Source organism: Camponotus floridanus, unplaced genomic scaffold (genome assembly GCF_003227725.1).
Source record: "Camponotus floridanus strain SB8 unplaced genomic scaffold, Cflo_v7.5 scaffold21, whole genome shotgun sequence".
Classification (NCBI taxonomy): Eukaryota; Metazoa; Arthropoda; class Insecta; order Hymenoptera; family Formicidae; genus Camponotus; species Camponotus floridanus.
Genome location: NW_020229337.1, coordinates 2126076 through 2147164, shown reverse-complemented (window position 1 = coordinate 2147164; position 21089 = coordinate 2126076). Strand labels below are relative to the sequence as shown.

At 33.9% G+C, this 21089-nt stretch overlaps 1 protein-coding gene across 8 annotated transcripts in view; it reads left to right on the top strand.

The window, feature by feature from the left end:
- Positions 1-20469, top strand: part of LOC105252767 (uncharacterized protein CG43867) — a 64633-nt gene extending 44164 nt beyond the window's left edge. For 4 of the 8 annotated variants that reach the window (XM_025408480.1, XM_025408481.1, XM_025408487.1 and 1 more), the window contains exons 3-21: positions 1718-1780; positions 8946-9113; positions 9470-9655; positions 9882-10096; positions 10569-10803; positions 11034-11205; positions 11379-11615; positions 11959-12250; positions 12503-12776; positions 13164-13553; positions 14048-14266; positions 16585-16877; positions 17458-17791; positions 18026-18265; positions 18422-18558; positions 18667-18796; positions 18914-19123; positions 19231-19366; positions 19694-20469. In XM_025408480.1, coding sequence (XP_025264265.1) covers positions 1718-1780; positions 8946-9113; positions 9470-9655; positions 9882-10096; positions 10569-10803; positions 11034-11205; positions 11379-11615; positions 11959-12250; positions 12503-12776; positions 13164-13553; positions 14048-14266; positions 16585-16877; positions 17458-17791; positions 18026-18265; positions 18422-18558; positions 18667-18796; positions 18914-19123; positions 19231-19366; positions 19694-19758 — 3996 coding nt within the window. In that variant the 3' untranslated portion in view covers positions 19759-20469. The remainder of the gene's footprint in view (positions 1-1717; positions 1781-8945; positions 9114-9469; positions 9656-9881; positions 10097-10568; positions 10804-11033; positions 11206-11378; positions 11616-11958; positions 12251-12502; positions 12777-13163; positions 13554-14047; positions 14267-16584; positions 16878-17457; positions 17792-18025; positions 18266-18421; positions 18559-18666; positions 18797-18913; positions 19124-19230; positions 19367-19693) is intronic. The other 4 variants (XM_025408482.1, XM_025408485.1, XM_025408483.1 and 1 more) reach the window with 4 other exon arrangements.
- Positions 20470-21089: the final 620 nt, after the last annotated feature.

The window sequence follows — 21089 nt, the reverse complement described above, 5'->3', positions numbered from 1 at the left end:
CTGTCAGGAATTTCAAACATTTTTCAATTCTTTTCTATTTTGTTTAATAATAAATATAAATATATTTTGAAAAAATATAAAATCTTTTTCGATTTCAATAAATTCATTTGTGAAGAGTTTAAAAAAGATTATAGTTTGTGTAGAGAGGTAAAATAAATAATAAATGGATATACAGGATACAGATACATATGTATATATATATATATATATATATATATATATATATATATATATGTATATACAACACATGCTGTCTGAAATTTCATAGATTAAATCGGTCGAACACCTTCCGAGTGTCATCTCGGCATCGCAAAAAGCGAAATTTACGCACTGACGACAGTTTGAGAGATCCCAGCAGCGCATTTCTTCCCTGCGCCTAATGTACCAGTCGTCCACCCGTCGCCCTTTCCCTACGTCGCGGATTTCCCTTTCTGCGAGCGACATGTCGTGAGAGTAACGTGCCGAGAAAGTGCGCGCGTTTTCCCCTCCGCATTAGGAGAGAGGAACGTTTCTAGGTTTCTCTTCAGCCTCTCTTTCTCTCTTTCTCCCTGTCGTTCACCCTTTCATCTCTCATGGCCCTTTGCCTTTTTCTTTTCTCTCCGACGCCAGATGCTGCTAACTGCGCCCTCCTTGATGAGATCCTGGTTCCCTCCGCTCCTCGCCTCGCGCTGCAACTTGCGCTTCCTCCTTCTCCCCCTCCTCCTCTTTCTCCTCCTGCTACCAATCCATCTTCCTCGAAAAAGACGAGATCGCTACACGGTCGCTTTATTCGCCCGAGCGAGGAGAAACACGAATTCTTTATATTCGCTGGCTGCTCTTATTATTGCGGCGGACTCGAGTTGATGATTACGCGTTGCTCGACGGACAAAATATCGCGTAAAAACAGGAGGATTGTATCTGAAACGAAGAAATATTTGTAAAAAATTGGTGAGAGTCGTTTGAGATGCGTTTAGACAGGTCAATTATCCTGATAATGTAATGGAAAGACCATTTCAATCTTTAACATTCATCTAAAAATGCCTACAAATTTCCTCAATTGTCAATATTGACAATCATCAAGATATAAAACAAATAATTTAATGAAATACGAAATAAAATAAGTTAAAAAAGAAGTTTTTTGAATGGGACATTTAAATAAAAAAATCCGTTATTAAAAAATAATAGGATACGAAATTGTGTGTTTTGATGAGATTTTCGCGTAAAATTGTCATTAATTGTTATCAATCTCAGTTGAATCCAGTTGGTCTTCGAGTTCGCTCCATTATATCTATTAAACTGTCATAGAACCTCGTCCATGGACTTAACCAAGTTTGATGAAACTTTCTCTCATGAAATTAAACAATATTGAACTACTTATACATCTGTCGAACTTTCTGAGACTTGAAATCTCACTTCAAGAACACGTTATCAACATATTGAAAGCTCTTATCAGTTGTCCTCGATAACTGTTGGAATCGTGAAATGTGTAGAAATAATTATCTCACATTTTGTATATCCAAATGATTTTATTACGGTTTGTGAAAAACTCTATCTCTATCTTATCAAAATATAAAGAAAAAAATAATCGATTAGCATATTCTAAAATTATAATATGCGATTTATTAACGAGTAAAATTGAGAAAAATTATAATTAAAAGTCGAGTCATTCAAAACGCTATTAATCTTGTGTAAAATGCTATTAGTGATATCACTAACATAATGCCCTTTTTTGTTTCAGCTCTCTGAACTCGAACAGCGGGTATTAGAAGCAGAGGGCAGAGCGGATGAAGCTGAAGACAAGGTAAGCAGAGAAATTGCAGTGATATCTCTATAGATTAAAAAGATAGAGATATAGAATATATAATATAATATTAATGCCAAAGAGAGATAATATAAATTCAAAGAGTTTACTTTGTTACGACTTGTTAAGAGTTTACTTTTACTTTGTTAAATTTAATATTTGGATTTTTATTTCTCTCATTTAAATTCTATATTAAATTAATGAAATGCATAGAAGTATGCACATTATTATATATATATATATATATATATATATATATATATATATTGTGCAAGCTAGTTTCCACCCTATTAAAATGAAGTTAATTGTACCTGATAGACTGTATTCAGCATAAATTCCATCTTACCAACCCCGGTGTTCTTTACTTAGGATTGTTTACCCCTGTTCTATACCGTATACTGGCACAATGTTCTTTTACCGACGACAAGTCGATCTGTTTGTACGACCCCGTACGTTTCTTACCCTCATATCATCTAGTTTTACCGACAGAAAGCCACCAAAATACCCCTCCGTGCACCCTACAAACCCCGATTTATCAGCCGGAGGCAACGGCGGCAAGTTGCTAATTTTTTTAACTTTGCTGATATATCTATTATAATGATGATGTGAAAATGTATTGATAGATTCCAAAAAAAAATAATATTATGTAATGCAATTTCATAAAATAATATAATAATTTACTTTTCTTTATATTCTGCATAGTTTCAGAATAAAAAAATCAGTAATTAATATAAATTGCATTAAAAAACTACAGAAAAATTTGGAAATATTTCACATAAAGAATAAGAAAGATTGAAGGAAATAAAATTATCTCTAAATAATGTGATAAAGAAAAAAGATCTATTATGTAAGGTCTATTATATGGATGTCAACATATTGAAAATCAAGTATTATATTTTTTATTTATTTTAAGGTTTAAATAATAATTGTAAGAGAAAATTTTGATATATATTATATATAATTAAAATTAATGTTCTTGAAGTGAAATTTTTTTGACATTTTTTAGATTTAAAAGATTTGTTTTTTCTCTATTACTATCAGTATAACGGGCTATTTCGTATAATAATAATAATAGACATTCTCGCGAACACCGATATTCTCATTATCAATGTTTCATTGTTTTTAATTTTGGAATTATTATTCTATCGAAATTATTTTATCGAAATTTAATTAAAATATATTTAATATATAAAAAAATATGCAGTATAATTATATAAATTTCAAAATAATTGCTTCCTTATTCTGACACCTTTATTTTTCTTTTTTATCATAATGTAATTACGAGTCACCTCAAACTGTCATCAATCTAGACATTAATGATGTTTCTATCTTTTATTTGTTTCCAATTCAAAATTTCTCTCTTTTATACAAGTATTACTTGAAACTTTTCGATATTAAATCTTTTTTGATATTTCTAACATTAAAACTCGGAGCTCTTTTGTTTTTAATTATTGATTACAATATTTGAAATATTCAAGACGATTGATCTATATTAAATTTATACAAAAATTTTACATTGTACGAAATAGAACGTAAAAAAAATAAAAAATAGTAACCGTAGGAAAATTAAAACTGTATTTTTGAATAAAATTATATGTTTGAAGTGTTTTAAAAAATCATATTAAAGCATCAGAAGTGATTAATTCGATGAAAAAAAATGACTTCTCCAAACTATGCGCGTAATTTCGTTTCTAACTTTAATTGGCAAACAGAACGGATTCTGTTACGGCAACCCGATAAAATTGACCTTCTTCCCCTATTCTGTTAATTAAAATCCCGCATAAAAATGGGTAAACGGGGTAGCTTTGTTACCGATATCCTCGGGGAGGACGAGATATCGATTAATTGCAGATGCGTCGGTGTCTGTCGGTATTCGTCGGTATTTCAAAGAGAGAAGGAAAGAGAGAAAGGGTGAAGGCGCGAAAGAGAGGGAAGAAAGGGGGAGGGAGAGCAAGATAGACTGATAAGGGAGAGTAGCAAGATGGCCGTGCGACCGGTCGGCCAGGTCGTCGTTTTGTTATGACCCCGAAATTGACACTCGCCAACACCACGTGCATCCGCGACGGTGAATCGCGCGATATCCTCGCCCCCGCGACAATCGACGCCTCGGTCTCTCGGAAATCCGTCGAACGACCGCACCGGATCCGTCGTGTGCTCGTCCACGTCCGTCGAAGGTCGAGGTCGTCGTACTCGGTTCTTGTTCCCGTGCGCGAGGAACTATGGCTCACACCAGGTGACATCAATGAAAGGTAATTGATGCGGTCGCGCTAATCGAACGCATAATTTCGACGAGTCTAATTTCCATGATTCTGTACATGTGCAAAAGTGATTTGCGTGTGTATCCACTAATAGAAACTGCGACGATCGAAGTGAGTCCGGATATCGGATATTACATCATCGAAAATAAAGATAAAATCGATTAGAATTGTAGCAGAAATAAAATTTGATATTTGATTTCATGAAAATTGAACTGATTGATATGACGATTCAAATTAATATAATTTCGTTGAATTTAAATTTTGATGCTAATCTCATGTAACTACGTGAAAATAAAATTTCCGTGTTTATTAGTGGCAATAAAAATGCAAAAATTGACGTGACGTACTGTCGGTCGAAATTAATCAAAATTACATTAGAAAATGAAATTGATATACTTTTAATGATTCATTTCATTTCGTAAGAAATGCAGATGCACGCGAAAATAATTTCCGCGATATAATCTGCGTGTACTATATCCAATATGTACATTTTCTAGATTAATTATTCTGAGGAGAATGCGACTTCACAATCGCATTTTTGAAAATATATCTTAGAACGTTAGCGTCTAGAAATATATAGTAATATTAACGTGAAAAAGAAACGGCAAGTCTTATCACGTATCGTGAGTTACAACGAGGGGCGCTTGAACGAGATATATTGGTTGTGGCTTAATGAGTCGCGTCTCATGTAGAATTGGCTTACAGCCAGTGTATGAGTAATCCTCACTTCCCGCCGACGTGCATTAAATAAAACGAGGATGCAGACTTCGTCTCTTCGCAACCTGCGTGTCTTTCAGAGTAGGGCTCTATCTTATGAAACTGTTGAGTTGGTTTGTCATATTCAACAAATAAGGTCGAGAAGGAGAATTTACATATTTTCTCGAAATAAAACTTAAGTTATTTACAAAAATAATTATTTTCAATGTCGATATATTTTTTTCTATGCTGAAAAAAATGCGATATTAAATTAATATTCTAATATCAGAGAAAGACTATTAAATTTATACAAGCCACAAGATCCATTAAATTTATATACGAGAATAAAATTGTGAAAAAAAAACTACACATAAAAGAGCAATTATTTAAAAAAAAAAATATTTGTGTTGTAAAAATTTTTTTCTCACATAGAATGTTTTTATCGGTTATTATAGCAGGTGGTTTCAATAGTGCATAGTCATACATATTTCACGGGAAATTACGTGGCAGAGCGAATCAATATTTGTCAAATAGAAGCATATTGACCAATACTCTGCACATAATGCATGTACATATTATAACGTATTTTGTAAATCTGTTGTGTGCAATGTGATTTTGGAATATATAAGTAGTATGAATTTATACAAGCATTATAAAATATACAGCAGCCTTATCGTGTGTCATGGGTATCTTTTGCCGAGACACTTGTGGTTTTATTGCGACACTAGACGTCGTGTCGAGACTTTTCATCTCTGCTTTATAAACTCTCAACAATAATCTGAAAGTAAAATGAATGAGTATTTGCATTGGCTTTCAAAATATTAAATTGTAATGTAGATCCTTCAACAAAATAAATTATTATTTTCTGGATTAATTATATTTATAATTTAATTTATATTTAATTTATGTATATAATTATTATATATATAATTTAAGTTTATGCTCGATATACAAATTCACATATATAAATTTAATATATAAATATTAATATATAAATTTAATGTATAAATTAATATATAAATATTATTTATATATAATATATATTAATATTATATATAAATATTGATTAATATATAAATATTAATATTATATATAATTATTGATTAATATATAAATATTAATATATAAATTTAACATGTATGTATATATATGTGTACATTCAAAATAACATTTATAGTTTTTGTTTCACAGATGTAAAACAATTAAGACACATATATATTTATTAAAAAAACAAGAAGACCTGTACATATTGTTATGAATCATGGAATTGGTGATTCACACATCCTGTACATATATCGGGTATTCAAACATGGTTGATTCCAACTTCACCTACTATTAAAGCGCAAATCGTTTTCGCGAATCCTCCTTTTCATTTTCTTCCTATAAGCCTGCGCTAACGAGAAACAAATGGAGCAGATCGATAAATTTCAAGACGTTTCCCCAAGACAAAAAGGAGAGCAACACTCGCGGTTAAAGTCTGTTCCAAGTCGTCCTTTCTATAGCTTGGTTCTTCTCTTGAAACAGTCAATGTGTGAAAAATTAGGTGAAGTGGAAATCAAATATTTTTCTACATATTTTGTTAGAGATTGCACGTCCCTACGCTTGTATAAATTTCAATCAATTCTCGTTTAATTGTTTGGAAAATTTATTTTTCCCGATATCTCTTATCTTGGGCACTCGTGGCCTTTTTTCGGTCCGATTATCGTTATCACAGACGCTTTTAGGGAGCGAGTTCGCTTAGCTCAGGGTCATCGGCTTGACCCACGGTGGTTGTCTGTCGCAAGTATATGCATAAGAGTAGCATCCACAAATTCTCCCATTGGCCATGAGCCAAACGTGTGACTCACCGCCTCTAGAAAACCCCCGCAGTTTACGTACCCTTCGGTGTTTGTTCGTTTCGCGCGCTTCAGTTCGGCGCGATCTTCATCGGCGAATAGACGACAAGATTCTCTGCACGTGTTTCTCCGCGAAATTTGTCGTATTATTTTTGTTTCTTCTCTTTTTTTTTTATTTGAGATTTCGGTTTGCGACTTCCGACAAAGGGATTGTATTTCGTGAAATCATTCGACAAATCGCAAAAATAAAAAAAGGAATTAGAGCTAGAATTTAAAAAATCATCTACCATGGCAGCATCTAACCAGGGTAAGATACCGTGATGGCAGCAGAAGAACTGATGATTTAATCGAATTATTAAAATTAAATTATCTTTATGTATATTATTTACTTTTATTTATTATATGTAATCCTGTGAAACGTCAAGTATAAAAGTGAATTTATTACATAATATAAAATTCTATACATGAGATAGAAATGAGGAAAGAAATACATATAATAAAATTTACACAATTGCTTTTAGAGATTTACACAATATTAAAATAAATTATTTTTTTTTAATAAATATATAAATTAAAAAAATATATATGTAAAAAAATTAAGTGAAAAAACTTGAAAACAATTACAATAAAAAATGATAATCGCTCTCAATGTTTGACACAAAATGAACTACTCCAAATTCGTCGTTAACGAATGCAACAGCGACGAGGCATCCTGTACATCGCTCACTCTTTACACAAAAGCGCCGAAATTAATCATTAGAAAATTAACCGTTACTTCGCCAGGATAGAAGTCGATTCCCTTTTGCCGGCGTCGCGTCATCGCAAAGACCGCAAGGACGAAAACGAGAAAAGACGGACGCGCGCGAGAGAAAACCGGGGGGGTTGCGCGAAAGAGAGACGGGGAGAGATCGATATAAGTCGGGTAGCACATGCACGTCGACGACGACGACGACGACGAGAGGCACATGCCTCGGGAAAACATTCGGCAAGAGAGAGGATTTCCCCGTATTGATTTTCTCTCAAGCCCCTTTCTCTCTCGGCTAGTCGCCGTGGCCAGAACGCTCGTTCTCGCTCGTTCTCGTTTCCGTTCGCGCCGTTTATTCTGTCGTGCCGTTAAGGCGCGCGATATCGATTTTTGACAGCTGCTCTACGAAACTCGTAGCTCGTCGCTCGCGTATATATACCGTGTGTAAACGCCATACGTACGTACGATACGCGCTGTAGGAAGGGTTCCTCCCCCGGCGTGCACCAAGTTCTCTCTCTCTTTCTCTTTCTCTGTCTCTCTTTCTCTCTCTTTCTCTCTCATTGCAACATAACGCACGCAAACGCAACGTGTCATTTTACTTACGCACTCGTGCGAATTTTGCTTCGCGCTTTTCCGCTAAAATCGCTCGTCTATCACGGACTCCATGGTGAGCTTCCGTTACTTTCGCGTACGATTATTTAATATACCGCTAGTTCTTTGGTGTCCTCAGTTTGCAATTATTCGCAGTCATCCGAATTCTCTCGGTAATTGTTTTACATGACGATTGATATGATCTCGATTTATAGTTTCGCTTGATCCGAGTATTTATTACTTATTTGCTACAGTAATTATTTAGTGTCTCTAGTCGCGATTATTCATTATCAAGCAGTTTTTTCTGTGATAATTCTTTGGTATCTCTAGTTTGCGATTCTTCTTCTCGGGAGACCGAAGATTCTTCGATAACTATTGTGCGGTGTCTTTGACTCGCAATTATTTGCGAGCAAGCAAAATTTCCTGACAATTATCTGGTTCATTGGACTCTATTAGCGGCGATGATACTTATTCTATTAGCAAGATTGGATGCTCTTGAAGATTGTTGGACGAAGAACTAGCGAAAGTATGTGAACTGTATGATTTGTTAACGGATAAGCTGTTATATAAATTATGTGGTGAGAAAACACAACGATAAACATTGAAAAATATTTTTAGAAATATTATGTATAGATTTTATTTATAAATTTGTGTGTGTGTATGTGTGATATATAAGAAAATTATCATCTCTAACAATTAAGTCCAGCGATAAAACTTAAATTGAAAATCTTCTTTTCGTGAACTCTAAGTTTCCAAAAAAAATTGCAAACAATAAACTTTATTTAATTTTAAATAGATTTTATTTTGGGTTAGATTTATGATTTCAAGATATCAGTTATTCAAAGGTATAGAAAAATGATCAATTGATGTCCTTCGACGTTTTCATGAAAGAAAGATGAAAAGTGGCTCGCTAGGTTCATGAAACATTCTATATAATATCGATAATATTATGCACGTCTATGAACTGAATTCATTGTCGCTAAGAAGCACAAGGCGATAAAGCATTGAACTCTCGCTTATCCTGCACTATTTGCTTTTAGGTACGGATGATGGAGGAGCGGCTGGTGAAGGGTGAATACTGCCTGAGCACATCCGGCGTTGGTTCTCCGCCGCATTCGCTACCGTCGACCTCCGGGACACAAAATGACAAGATCGAGGATGTCCATTGCGCCTGCATCTCAAAGTTAGAGACTCAAGTCGAGGAACAGGTAAAGCTTTCATAGTCTACTACAGGAATCTATTTTTCGAAAACATACAAAAAAAATATATTAAATTTATCTTATTAACAATTTTATCAAGTAATCCTCTGCAATTGCAATTATCACGGAATTTGAAAAGCGATAATTTTACTATTCAAATAAGTAATCACCTGATCACGATTGCATTTATCTAATAATATTTATATCTAAGCATTATTTCTCTCTCCTTATTCAAAGATTATTACGATTTCTTTCCTGGATATTCTAGATTATCTGTAATTCCTTGAGTTATCTGATGATTGTTCGACTGAGTAATATCACAGATTGTGTTATTTTATCGAGCAGTTATCGTTGTTCGTTTACAGAGGCAGTTACGGCTGCAAGACGCCAGGCAAGTGGAAGCGAAGGCAGCAAGAATAAAGGAATGGGTCACTAATAAGTTGAGAGAACTGGAACAGCAGAACCAACACTTGAGAGAACAAAATAATAAGTGCAACCAGCAGCTTGAATTGTTGCGCAATCATATAACCAATATCGGACTCAAACCACCTGTAAGTTTCTTTGCTTGGAGAATAATTCGGTCATTGACGCGTTTTTTTCTCTTTAACATCAATATCAATTTTTAACTTATAATATATTTTTCAAATTAGTATCTTTATTCGTAATTACTTATTTGCAAAAAAAAGAAATATATTTTATAATATTTTATCTTATTTGACTTTGGAACTTTGATGGAGAGACGAAATAGTTTCTTAACGAAAACTTTGGTAAACGCAGGCACCAACGAGAGCATCGCTGTCCCTGGAAGTGGATCCCACCTTACGTATCGATCGTAGACGATCGGAAAGTCTGGAGGGTACGCCGCAGACGGTACCAGAGTGCGTGCAGAACATCGTGGCAGAACCACAAAGCACGAGCACGAAGCACCGAAGACATTTGTCCGCTTGCGGCACCATTCAACGAGGAGTCGTCGCCAGCAACATGGATTCGAGGTAAAGCTTCCTCTCCGTCTCGTCATTCATTCTCGCGGAATGTAAAACGCTTGGCGCGATATGAGGCTAAATCCTTTTTACTCTTACAAACACTAAATGTATCCGGCTCTCAATTCTCCTTGGGAGGCCTCACGACGTAATAGCGGCGCCCGAGTTTTCGAAATGTGGTACCCTGTAACGTCCTGGGACTTCCTGAGGGGATCCGTCGACCTTCCTCTTATTATATTTTTGTTATCACATGTATCTATTATTTATCTCTCATCAATTTATCATTTATTTTCCATATTTTTGTGTGTGATATTTTTTATTGTACATCACATTTATTTCATGTTTGAATCAAATTTATTGCATCCATAATTTAACAGACATTAATGGATTTTAAAGAGCCGCGCGCACACGCAATACACCGTACAGAGAGCAATTGAATTGATTCTATGCTTTATACTTGCCGCTTCTTTCTTTCCTTCCTTAGTCTGCTGTCCGAGGAATTAGCCGCGGCGGTGGAGAATCTAGTGATGCTGCCGAATATGTCCGGCGTCTCGGAGGCGAGCAGAGACAGCGGAAGCTCGGAAGCGGTGCACGACTATGCCGAGATATATACGCCTAGTCGAGAGGGTATGAACTGGCTGCAGGGAAGCGGGCAAGGCCCTCGTCCGCCGACCCCGCCGTTGCATAGGTTTCCCAGCTGGGAGGCGAAAATATATCAGGTAGCGACGATAGTCTCGATCGTTTAAAGACGTTACATCGTCTGTAGCGAAAATTGCGTAAAGTTTGTACTTGTTTATTTGCAGTCTTTGCGACATCTTGAGAGAAAAAATATTCTTTTGTATATATCTCGATTCTATTAATTCGATAAATTTATTTATTTGATTAATTTAATTCTGAAACGGGTTTTCCTTTTCTTTTCTTGTCTAACAATCTCGGTAACTGTTTATAGGTAGCGGACGGTGGCCTTGGCATCGGTCCACCGACAAACGAGGAGTCGGCACCTTCCACGATGACCAACACGAGTTCGTCAAAGCATTCCCAAGCCACGGGACACAACTTGACGGCACACAATTCTCAAGGCTACTGCGATATTTCTGTTCCAGTATACGCCACGGTCAAAGGTAGATTATAAAGATACTACTTAAATTTTTCGAATCAGCATAAAAAGAAAAATACAGAAATAACAAAACAAAAATTAAATAACAAAAATTGCACTTGACAATTAATTAATATTCTATAATGTGACTTGTATAAATAAATTTACATTTGTCATTATTATATCAATTGTTCAAAGGACGTGCCAGTCAAATCAGATCCATGCCTTTCGGCGATAGCTCTGACGATAGTTCGGACGGCGAGGAACATCCGAATCAAACCGAGACCAATACCAGAATTACTAATAGCTCATCCGACAACACGGATTCCTCCCTCGGTAGCGGAAGCAGTCCTTCAAAAAGTATTAAAACCACTAGTAGTCTGAGCCCCGCGAAAAGAAGTTCTAGCGGGTCCCCTAGTAAAAGTGTAAAACGTGGTGAGTTTGATTAACGTAATTTTTCTTTTATCCATTTTATGATAAGATAAAAATAGTCCTAACAGCTTATCACTTATGTGTAGTGATAAAAAGAATTAAAGCATTCATCGACGTTTTTAAAATTATTTCATTTATCTTCAAAGAGAGGAAAATATTCAAAATAAATTCTTTGTATTAAAAGTAATAATTATAAAATAATATTTTATTTGCGTTTTGATTAATATTAGATTTCCTTTTTAAAAGAAGATAAATTATTAATCAAGTATTCAGAAAAAATGAAAATGCTCAGTTACACGCACAAAATATTTGACACCCAACAACTTTAAGTTTGTTTGATTTGCAGATACTTCTCTCGAGTCAGGATTGTCTGAAGATTATGCGATACCTCCCGACGCGCTCAGTTCGACGTCTTTAGAATCTAGTATGCCTAGTTTGCTGATGCGCGTTTCCGGCGAAAGTCCAAAGAGACAGGAATCGTTAGAGAAGACAGGTCATTTGGCAAAATTGGGTGGCAAATTAAAAACTTGGCGAAAACGATGGTTTGTGTTGAAAAATGGAGTATTGACGTATTGGAAAAGCCAAAATGATGTCAATCGAAAACCCCAAGGCCAAATAATCTTAGATGAAGTGTGCAGGTATTTATATGCAATATAAGATAGAATTTAAAATTAATTGACACATTATTTTAACAGAAAAATAAATTTCAAAAAATAGTTATATATAACACATGGAAAAATATACACATAAATTTAATTTTTAATTCGAATATATTTAATATTATTTTCGAATATGTTTAATTTCTAATTCTTACTAGAAACGCGTAGAAATAGTTTCATATATCTTTGTATATTTTTGTATATCTTTGTATATTTTTGTATATTTTTCAGGATTAACAGAGCTGAAGGTGCAGCCACTTTCGAAATAGCCACTGGTAAGAAGACATATTATTTGACTGCGGATTGTATCGCTACGATGGAAGACTGGATAAGAGTGTTACAAAACGTGCAAAGGCGAAACGCAACGAAACTTCTGCTCAGCAAGGAAGATAACAAGCCAACGATACAAGGCTGGTTGACAAAAGTGAAAAATGGTCATGCAAAAAAATGTTGGTGCGTTCTTATCGGCAAGATGTTCCTTTATTTTAAGTGCCCCAGCGATACGGTGAGTATATCTACGAATATATATTATTTCAAAATGCATTCGGAAAATACAATGTACGATTATGTAATAAGTGGCAATGTTGAACAAATGATCGCTGAATTTGCTTGAATATTAATCGATTACGCGTCTTGACAAGCGTTTAACAAAGAAATACTATATATTTACAAAATATATAGGATGGATTTCGTATGATCTTTTACACTAATTATAAATATATTATATTATGAAGATTTTATCATGTTGCATATATCAAGAAATTATTCACTGATCATTTCTTGTTCGGTAAACTCATACTGCTTATTTGACAATAATAGCATAGATGTTGTGTTTTTCTGAATGTACTTGTGTTATATTTAATATATTCAATTTATTCTTGGATTATTTTAGAATCCTATCGGCCAAATTAACATGAGGGACGCTCGAGTAGAGGAGGTGGAACACGTGTCGGATAGCGACAGTGAAGAGAGAGACGCCGAGTGTCCACACGAGAGAACGATTGGCATCTTTCCCACGCATCAGGGTCCGACATATCTACTGATGCCGCATAAGCAAGATAAGGACAACTGGCTTTATCATTTGACGGTAGTATCTGGCGGCGGACCGAGCGCGGGTACGCCGTATGAGCAACTGGTGCAAAAACTAATGGAAACCGATGGTGATCCCAGTGGCGGTCTGTGGCGGCATCCTCTGTTGTTACACGCGAAAGAGTGCATCACTAGTCCGCTGACCAGTCTGACTTCCGAATCCCTGCAAACCGAAGCCATAAAGCTTTTCAAGGTTGATACGATTCCTTATCAATTCTTTCGCAATTACTTTATTTATAACTTGTGCTAAATTTTTTTGCCTAACTTTTTATCATAGAATTAAAAATTTTAATTCTTATTTGTTTCGAATGTTTTATCATATATACAAATTTTATATTATGCTCTTGTATAGCTAGAACTATAATTTTTATATATTTTTTTTTCTTTTTCCCAAAATATGAATATATTTTTTTCATTTTAAGAATTTTATGAAATTCATATAAATTTTTAATTCAATTTTCAGGTAACATAAACGTCACTTATCTCGCCTTTAATTATAAGCAATATTCTATAATAAGATCTGTTTTTCTTAGCTATATTTTTTTAATCTTTCAGTTTTATAATCTAGATATATGAATTTTTTATGGATTTTTTTACTTTCAATGTAGAAAAAAAATGTAAAAATGTAGCTAAAGGGAACAGGCTTAATATATCATTAATAATCTTACATACGTCTAATCGTCACAGGCCTGTCAACTATTTATGTCAGTGGCAGTAGAGCAAGCAGGTATCGACTACCATGTGGTTCTAGCACAAAACGCATTGCAACAATGCCTAGATCAGCCTGAACTTCAATCTGAATTTATATGTGCACTGGTAAAGCAGACAAGTCGTCACACGCAACATCGTCTGGGCGTACAGGTAAAAAAGGCCGCCAGACTTGTGTCACTGGGTACTGCGCGCGTTGTAAGTCCTGCTTATTGTTTAACAAAAACACTCAACCATCCTGTACCATTTTTTAAAGTTAGAACAATACCCATCGATCATTCGTTTATCAAAACTTGGATGGATCTCATCTATATTATCTCATTCATCACTTCATGTTCTGATGATGGTATCATATTCAGTCGAGAACGATATTTCTTTCAACGCGGAAAATGGTACATTGAATATGCTTAGTCAAGTATTACAAATAATCCTTTTGGGCGTGAAAGTTGACGAGTATTGGTTTAGCGGAATGCTTTAGCTAAGAATGCCACCCGATAATACTTAAAAGTGTATTCGTTCTATCGCAGTAATAATACTTGACCAAGTTCAACGACAATTTTTAATTTTAACAATCATTCAACACATTTAATTCTCATTTGCCGCTTTAAGTGTGCTGTCTCTTAGGCTCTCACTTTATATAAAATCGCATGCATTTATCAATTCTGTTACATATCACGATGGTGTTAAGTTTTTCCGTTTACTTTTTATCATATACTTTAATATTTATACATCATACCCGATCAAATTACCCTAACGTCCATCATGTGAGCCGAACATATTTCGACGATTCATGATATTATTATAGTCGACATAGATGTTTATCGATCATCTCTGTTAATCCTTGCGTACGTTACAAAGTACAGACAGTAATTATTACTCGCTTCCTGTGAATATGAGATCTGTCAAAATACGTTTCGCGCCACACGCACACTTGCAGAATGGTATGTTGGTGTACATGAGGACACACACAGAAAAACATTTTTATAGATTCCTTTTTTTCATGAGTTCCGTTTTGCAATAGTTGCAATAGTTATTTGGATATTCTCTGTTTGAATGCTGCTTAAAGATTTAGATTCTTATCAACGGAATAGATTATTCTAACAAGTGAAATTTGTAATCCATTACCTTTCACCTCTTCTCCTTTCTTCTCCAAACAATATGAATGTCCAAAGGATGTTGTAAAAATATAAAGATGTTTAAAAAGTGTTGCAAACTAAAAAGAAAAACATGCTTTAGACATCTTAAAAATATCTTTTGGATTTTTGTATTGTTTCGATTTTTTCTCTTTTCCTTTCTCTATCTTTCCTCTCTGTCAACTTTTCCTCTTTTCTTTCATATTTTTCATTCCTTTGCCAAAAGATATTAAAAAAAGATACATAGTACATGGATATATTCACGAATATTGCATCGCTGACGCAAAATTACGGGGAAAGTGCCTCACTCGTCTCATATAACGTCAATAAACGTAAACGCAACGCTTTACAGCTGGTGCGGTTGATTCACGTGGCCTAAAAGCAATAAGAGCTTTTCTCATTCACATTTTTCTTGCGATTTTGAGGGTTTATACCGAGTTATTATACGCGTTTTATTCAATTAACACGTTATGCGTTGAAATTTCGATTTCTCGTGCTTATTTACTAACCGAAATATATGATTAATTCAAATGAAATTTATTTCCTAGTCTGTATCAGTAAAAATCATATATTCAAGGAAATTAATAGAGATTCTCATTCTCCAAAATTATAAACTTTTAGTTTTTATATTATAAAAATAATCTCGAATTTTTTTCTTTCTGCTTATTTTTAGTTCTTTATTAGTGAGAATAAATAATTAATTTTTTTAAGAAAAATCAAGAATATCACAAAGCAATTTTTTTTGTACTCCACATGCACTTAAAAAATATTATTATACTTTATTTCACGGAAGAAAAATGAAAAATCTATCTTAATAAAGAGAATTTGAGAAAATCAAATTTAAATTAATTTTTTCAAATTCTTAAAGATGTAAAGGCACTGTTGTACCAAAAATTGTTTGTTCAATGATGTGTTTGTGCTTATTAAATATTATATATTTAAGTGCTAATACGATGAATAGAAAAAAAAAAGAGAATGTCAACTATTTCGAACTAATTCTCACTCTTTGGAAGAACAAAAATTTAATTTGGCAGAATTCATATATCTCTCTATTTCTCTCTTTTAATCCTCCTATTTTTCCAAAATATACACGCGCATAATGCGTACATACATGGAGAATGAATATCTATTTACAAATTAATAAGACACAGTAAAACTAATGTATATATAATAAAAAGAAAAATGATAAAATAACGAATATAAAATAAAATGCAAATATTGAGATAGATATTTGATCAATTGCCATAGCTTTGCAATCGTAATCACGCAAGTAAAACGTTAACGCGTTTACCTTTTGACGAGGATGAAAAGTAGTAAGCTATAGGATTGGCTGAATATATATAATATTCAGGGACGTAGTAGTATGCCAGCATACCATTGCAGCAGCTCCTCCTCTGCGCCACGCAATCGCTCTTCACCTGCGATACGCAAAGTCCCGCGGCAAATGGCAGCGGTGAAAATGCGGACGCACAATCAACGGCCTCGACTTCTCACAGTCCTCCGCTCATGCAGGGCCACTCGACCTCCACTATCTTGGACTGCAAAACTAATCCCGCGCAGTACGTGCTTATCCAGGGATGGCAGCTCCTGGCACTCGCCGTCTCTCTCTTTCTACCCAGAAACAATCGGCTACTGTGGTACCTGAAACTGCATCTGCAGAGAAACGCCGACAGCAAGTGAGTGACAGCTGATCCCAAGGAGCGATTCGATCATTGCGAAGAAACATAAGAAGAAAAATCTTTCACAAAAGCGACAGTTTTGGCAACTTTATTTATATCATTTTCTGAGTCTATTATATTTTAAATGTGAAAGAGAGAGAGAGAAGAAATGAAGATTTTACATCAACTTCAAAATTATTATAAATCCAATGAGGAAGGCAGCTTTAAAACTATTATCTTTATGATTCTGAATGCTTGAGAGATAAGATGGGACTTTTATTACATTCATTAATCTTAATAATATCATTCTATCCTTATTTTACATAAATTTTTCATTCATTTCTTTTCTGTGCAAATATATAATTAAAGATTTGGAGATCATGCACGAATCTTGCTTGGCTCAGAACTTGAAACGTATAATAATGATATAATTAATTCTCGATAAACATATATAGATAGAATCCATTTTAACAAATTTTGTGTTATAAATAGTCTAAAAAATTCAAAAAATTCATCTCTTCTGCAATGATCGATTCAATTATAATATTCATTTAACACTGTTTTATTCTGTATCACGTTACATTACGCATTACACTAGAACGGAATGCGGCAAATATGCGGCTTACTGCGAGCGAGCTTTGGAGAGAACGTTGCAGAATGGCGGTAGAGAGGTAAAACCCTCGAGAATGGAAGTACTGTCAATACTAATGAAGAATCCGTATCATCATTCATTGCCGCATGCCATACCGGTTCACTTTCTCAATGGCACGTATCAAGTCGTGAGCTTCGACGGTAGTACGACGATAGAGGAATTTCTGAACACCCTTAATCAAGAAATCGGCTGCAGGGACGTTCATCAATCTGGCTTTACGCTATTCAGCGATGATCCGATCGAAAAGGACCTCGAACATTTCATCGACCTGCAAGCGAAGGTAAAATTGTAAAAATGAATGAAATATGAAACTGTGAAACGATGAGATAAAATTCATAATATTATACTTATCACATTATTCGTGAAAATGCATAGTATTAGAATTTACGAAATCAAATTTGTATTTCAACTTGAACTTGCGAAATAATTCAAAATTTTTAATAGAATATAAAAAAATTTACTTCTTTATCAGCATTGATTCGATGAATCTTTAAGATTTAAACTTATATTTTAGCTGTGCGATATTATCTCAAAGTGGGAGACCGCATTACGGGAGAAGGGCTCGGGGAAATTCGAAAATACCCGAGTGATACAACTGACCTACAAATCACGTTGCTACTGGCGCCAAGCTGCTAAGATGGAAACAGACAAGGAGAGGCTCTTATTATGTTATCAAGTGAATCAACAAGTTGTACAAGGAAAGTTTCCCTTAAATCGCGACCTCGCCTTTGAACTGGCATCGTTAATGGCACAGGTATAATTACATTAAATACATGATTTATATATGCGAGATAAATTTTATATATTTTATATAAAATGTTAAATAATTATAAATATATTAATTTTGTACTGCCTGTAAAATAATTTAATTCATTATTTTGTACGATCTCATTTATTTAATTAATTTCAGATTGATTTTGGAGAATATAACAACGACAAAGCACGTGGCAGCGGTCCCGGAAGCAATCCGCATCATCTCGTGCTCCAAGCCTTGGATAAATTTTATCCGATACGTTATCGGACTAACATTACCGCCGATCAATTGAGGTGAATAATTTATAGTTCAGTTAAACTACTGGACACGTTTATTTAAATAGCATATTATGTATATGCATTTTTTATTTTAACTTTTAATCGATTATTTTCCTCTGTCAGAGAATTGCAGGAGAAATTGCAAGAAAAGTGGATCGGGTTGAAAGGACGTAGTGTATTGGATTGTGTTCGTATATATCTCACATGCACCAGAAAGTGGCCTTTCTTTGGAGCTACCCTGTACCAAGCAAAGGTATAATGAGGATGTTTTATATATATATATATATATATATATATATATATATATATATATATAACTAATCTATGTATGTGTGATTTGAAATTTTAGTCTAAATCTAACTTTTTTCAGTTAAAACAAACCGATCCTGTGACCGTTTGGATAGCGGTTTGCGAAGACAGTGTAACGTTACTTGAGCTACAAACAATGGCGGGCATGTGCCGTTATAATTATGCGAATATAGTGACCTTTGGTGGCTGTTTAGATGATTTTATGCTCGTTGCTTGCCCGGACGAAGGTGCGGCCGAACAGAAACTCCTGTTTGCGCTTTCTAAACCCAAGGTGCGTATATCATATAACATTGCAGAGAGCTTAGAAAAAGCTTAGCTTAGTAACTCAGAAAAATATTTCATCTTTGTTATATATTTGCGGCATCGTAATTGTTTCAGATTTTGGAAATAACGTTGTTAATTGCCGATTATATGAACGCACTGGGCCACGCATTACCAGGCACTCCACAAATGAATACCCTAACTCGCAATGGATCACATCGATCTATTAAATCCACTCTGAGACCTGCGACTGGTTAGTGAAAAAGAAATCCTTGAAATTACAAGACGTGTTACAATCAAATTATAAATTTCAATATTTTGTAAAAAAATATTCAGAAATGAAAAAGAAAAAATTATCAATCTAAATTTACATGAAGTAGCTATTTTTTGAATTATAAATGATAGATGGTCAATCTTTCAGAATTAATTTCTTTTAATATAAATAAATAAAAAAAGTGTTAATTGATTTTAACTAATTCTGTTTTGTTTAACAAAACAGCAGCGTTATAAGTGTTGTTAGCAACTAATTAATTTTAATATTACTACTTTACAAAATGCTTAGCGAGCTTTATTTTTATAGGTTCAAGCTGTCTTCCAACTCAACCTGATATATTGAAATCGACGCCAGATCACCAAAGACCTTAATAAGAAAGCCGGTCGTGTTAATTTTGAGAAAGACTCTGGGAATATATTTCTTGAATATATGCGGATGTATCTATTGTGATGCATATTTTATTTTGTCATTTGTATTATATAAAGGCAGCGTAAAAGTGCAGTATTAGTATTATAAATGCGCGAGGTGCATCGTTTTTTTTTTTTGCGAAGCGCAATCGCAGTCACGTTTGAATCATATTTATGTTTATGTCGAATATGCATGTAAATTAGTATCGATATTTTTAAGATCGTATCAATGTAAATACTTAACGATTAGCAGCAAGAGAGCTAACTATAAAGGATCATACAGGTGGCTTAAAAAGTGGTTGAAATGAAAATCGATTTGTAACACTGCCTATAATTAGTATGCGCGATTACACATCGAATAGTTTCATCCCGCGACTAAGTATCACGCTGAGATTTTTACTATCGTATTTATATACCAAAAATTAAAAGCAAAAAAAAAGACGCGTAAAATATTACGTATTCACGTATCACGTGTATATATTAATCAAAGTTATTAAATGTTTAGGGATATATCGAATGACACAGCGATATACGTTCCTTTCCAATTTTATCGAATTATGAAATCATTGCGACCTAACAATGAATGTGAGTATCGTCTCACTATGTCATGTAATTTACAACACAATTTTTCCCAACTCTATTAGTTTTTTTATTGCGTTTTTATTTCTATCAAAATTTCGATGGATTAAATTTATTTTATTTAAATAAATTTATTCTGTTAGATATGCATACAAATTTAAAATTAAATGACATTAAGTTTGAATGAGAATTTAGATACAATCGAGATTGTATATAAGTTGTATAATTATAAATTGAATTTTAATATTAAATTTGTATAATAATTTAATTTTGTCTAGATTTGATTTTAATATATTTAGGCAACGAAAAAAGAATTTAAAATAAAAGAAAAAGAACGCAGTTTACTTTAACAATTAGAACATTAGTGCAAAATGATAAATAGATCTAGTAAACGGAACAATTTTACATTCCGTTTATTGGCAGAAAGAGAGACTGATTATATTTTCTCTTATTCTTATCTTTGAATGTCCATTTTTTGCTTCTTACATATAAGGCTACTCGCGAGAACAATTAATAGACAGAAAAATCTGACATACCATTATATTTTAACTTCAATAACAGCTAGTCTCACATCCGATATTTATTTAAGATGTTTTTCTCTTTTTTACAAGGACACACAAATAGATGTAACATTGGGAACGTAATTTACTATTTAATAATTAACATCGCGCGTTCCTGCGCATAATACGTGTGCAACATTGTGTATTAAAATATAC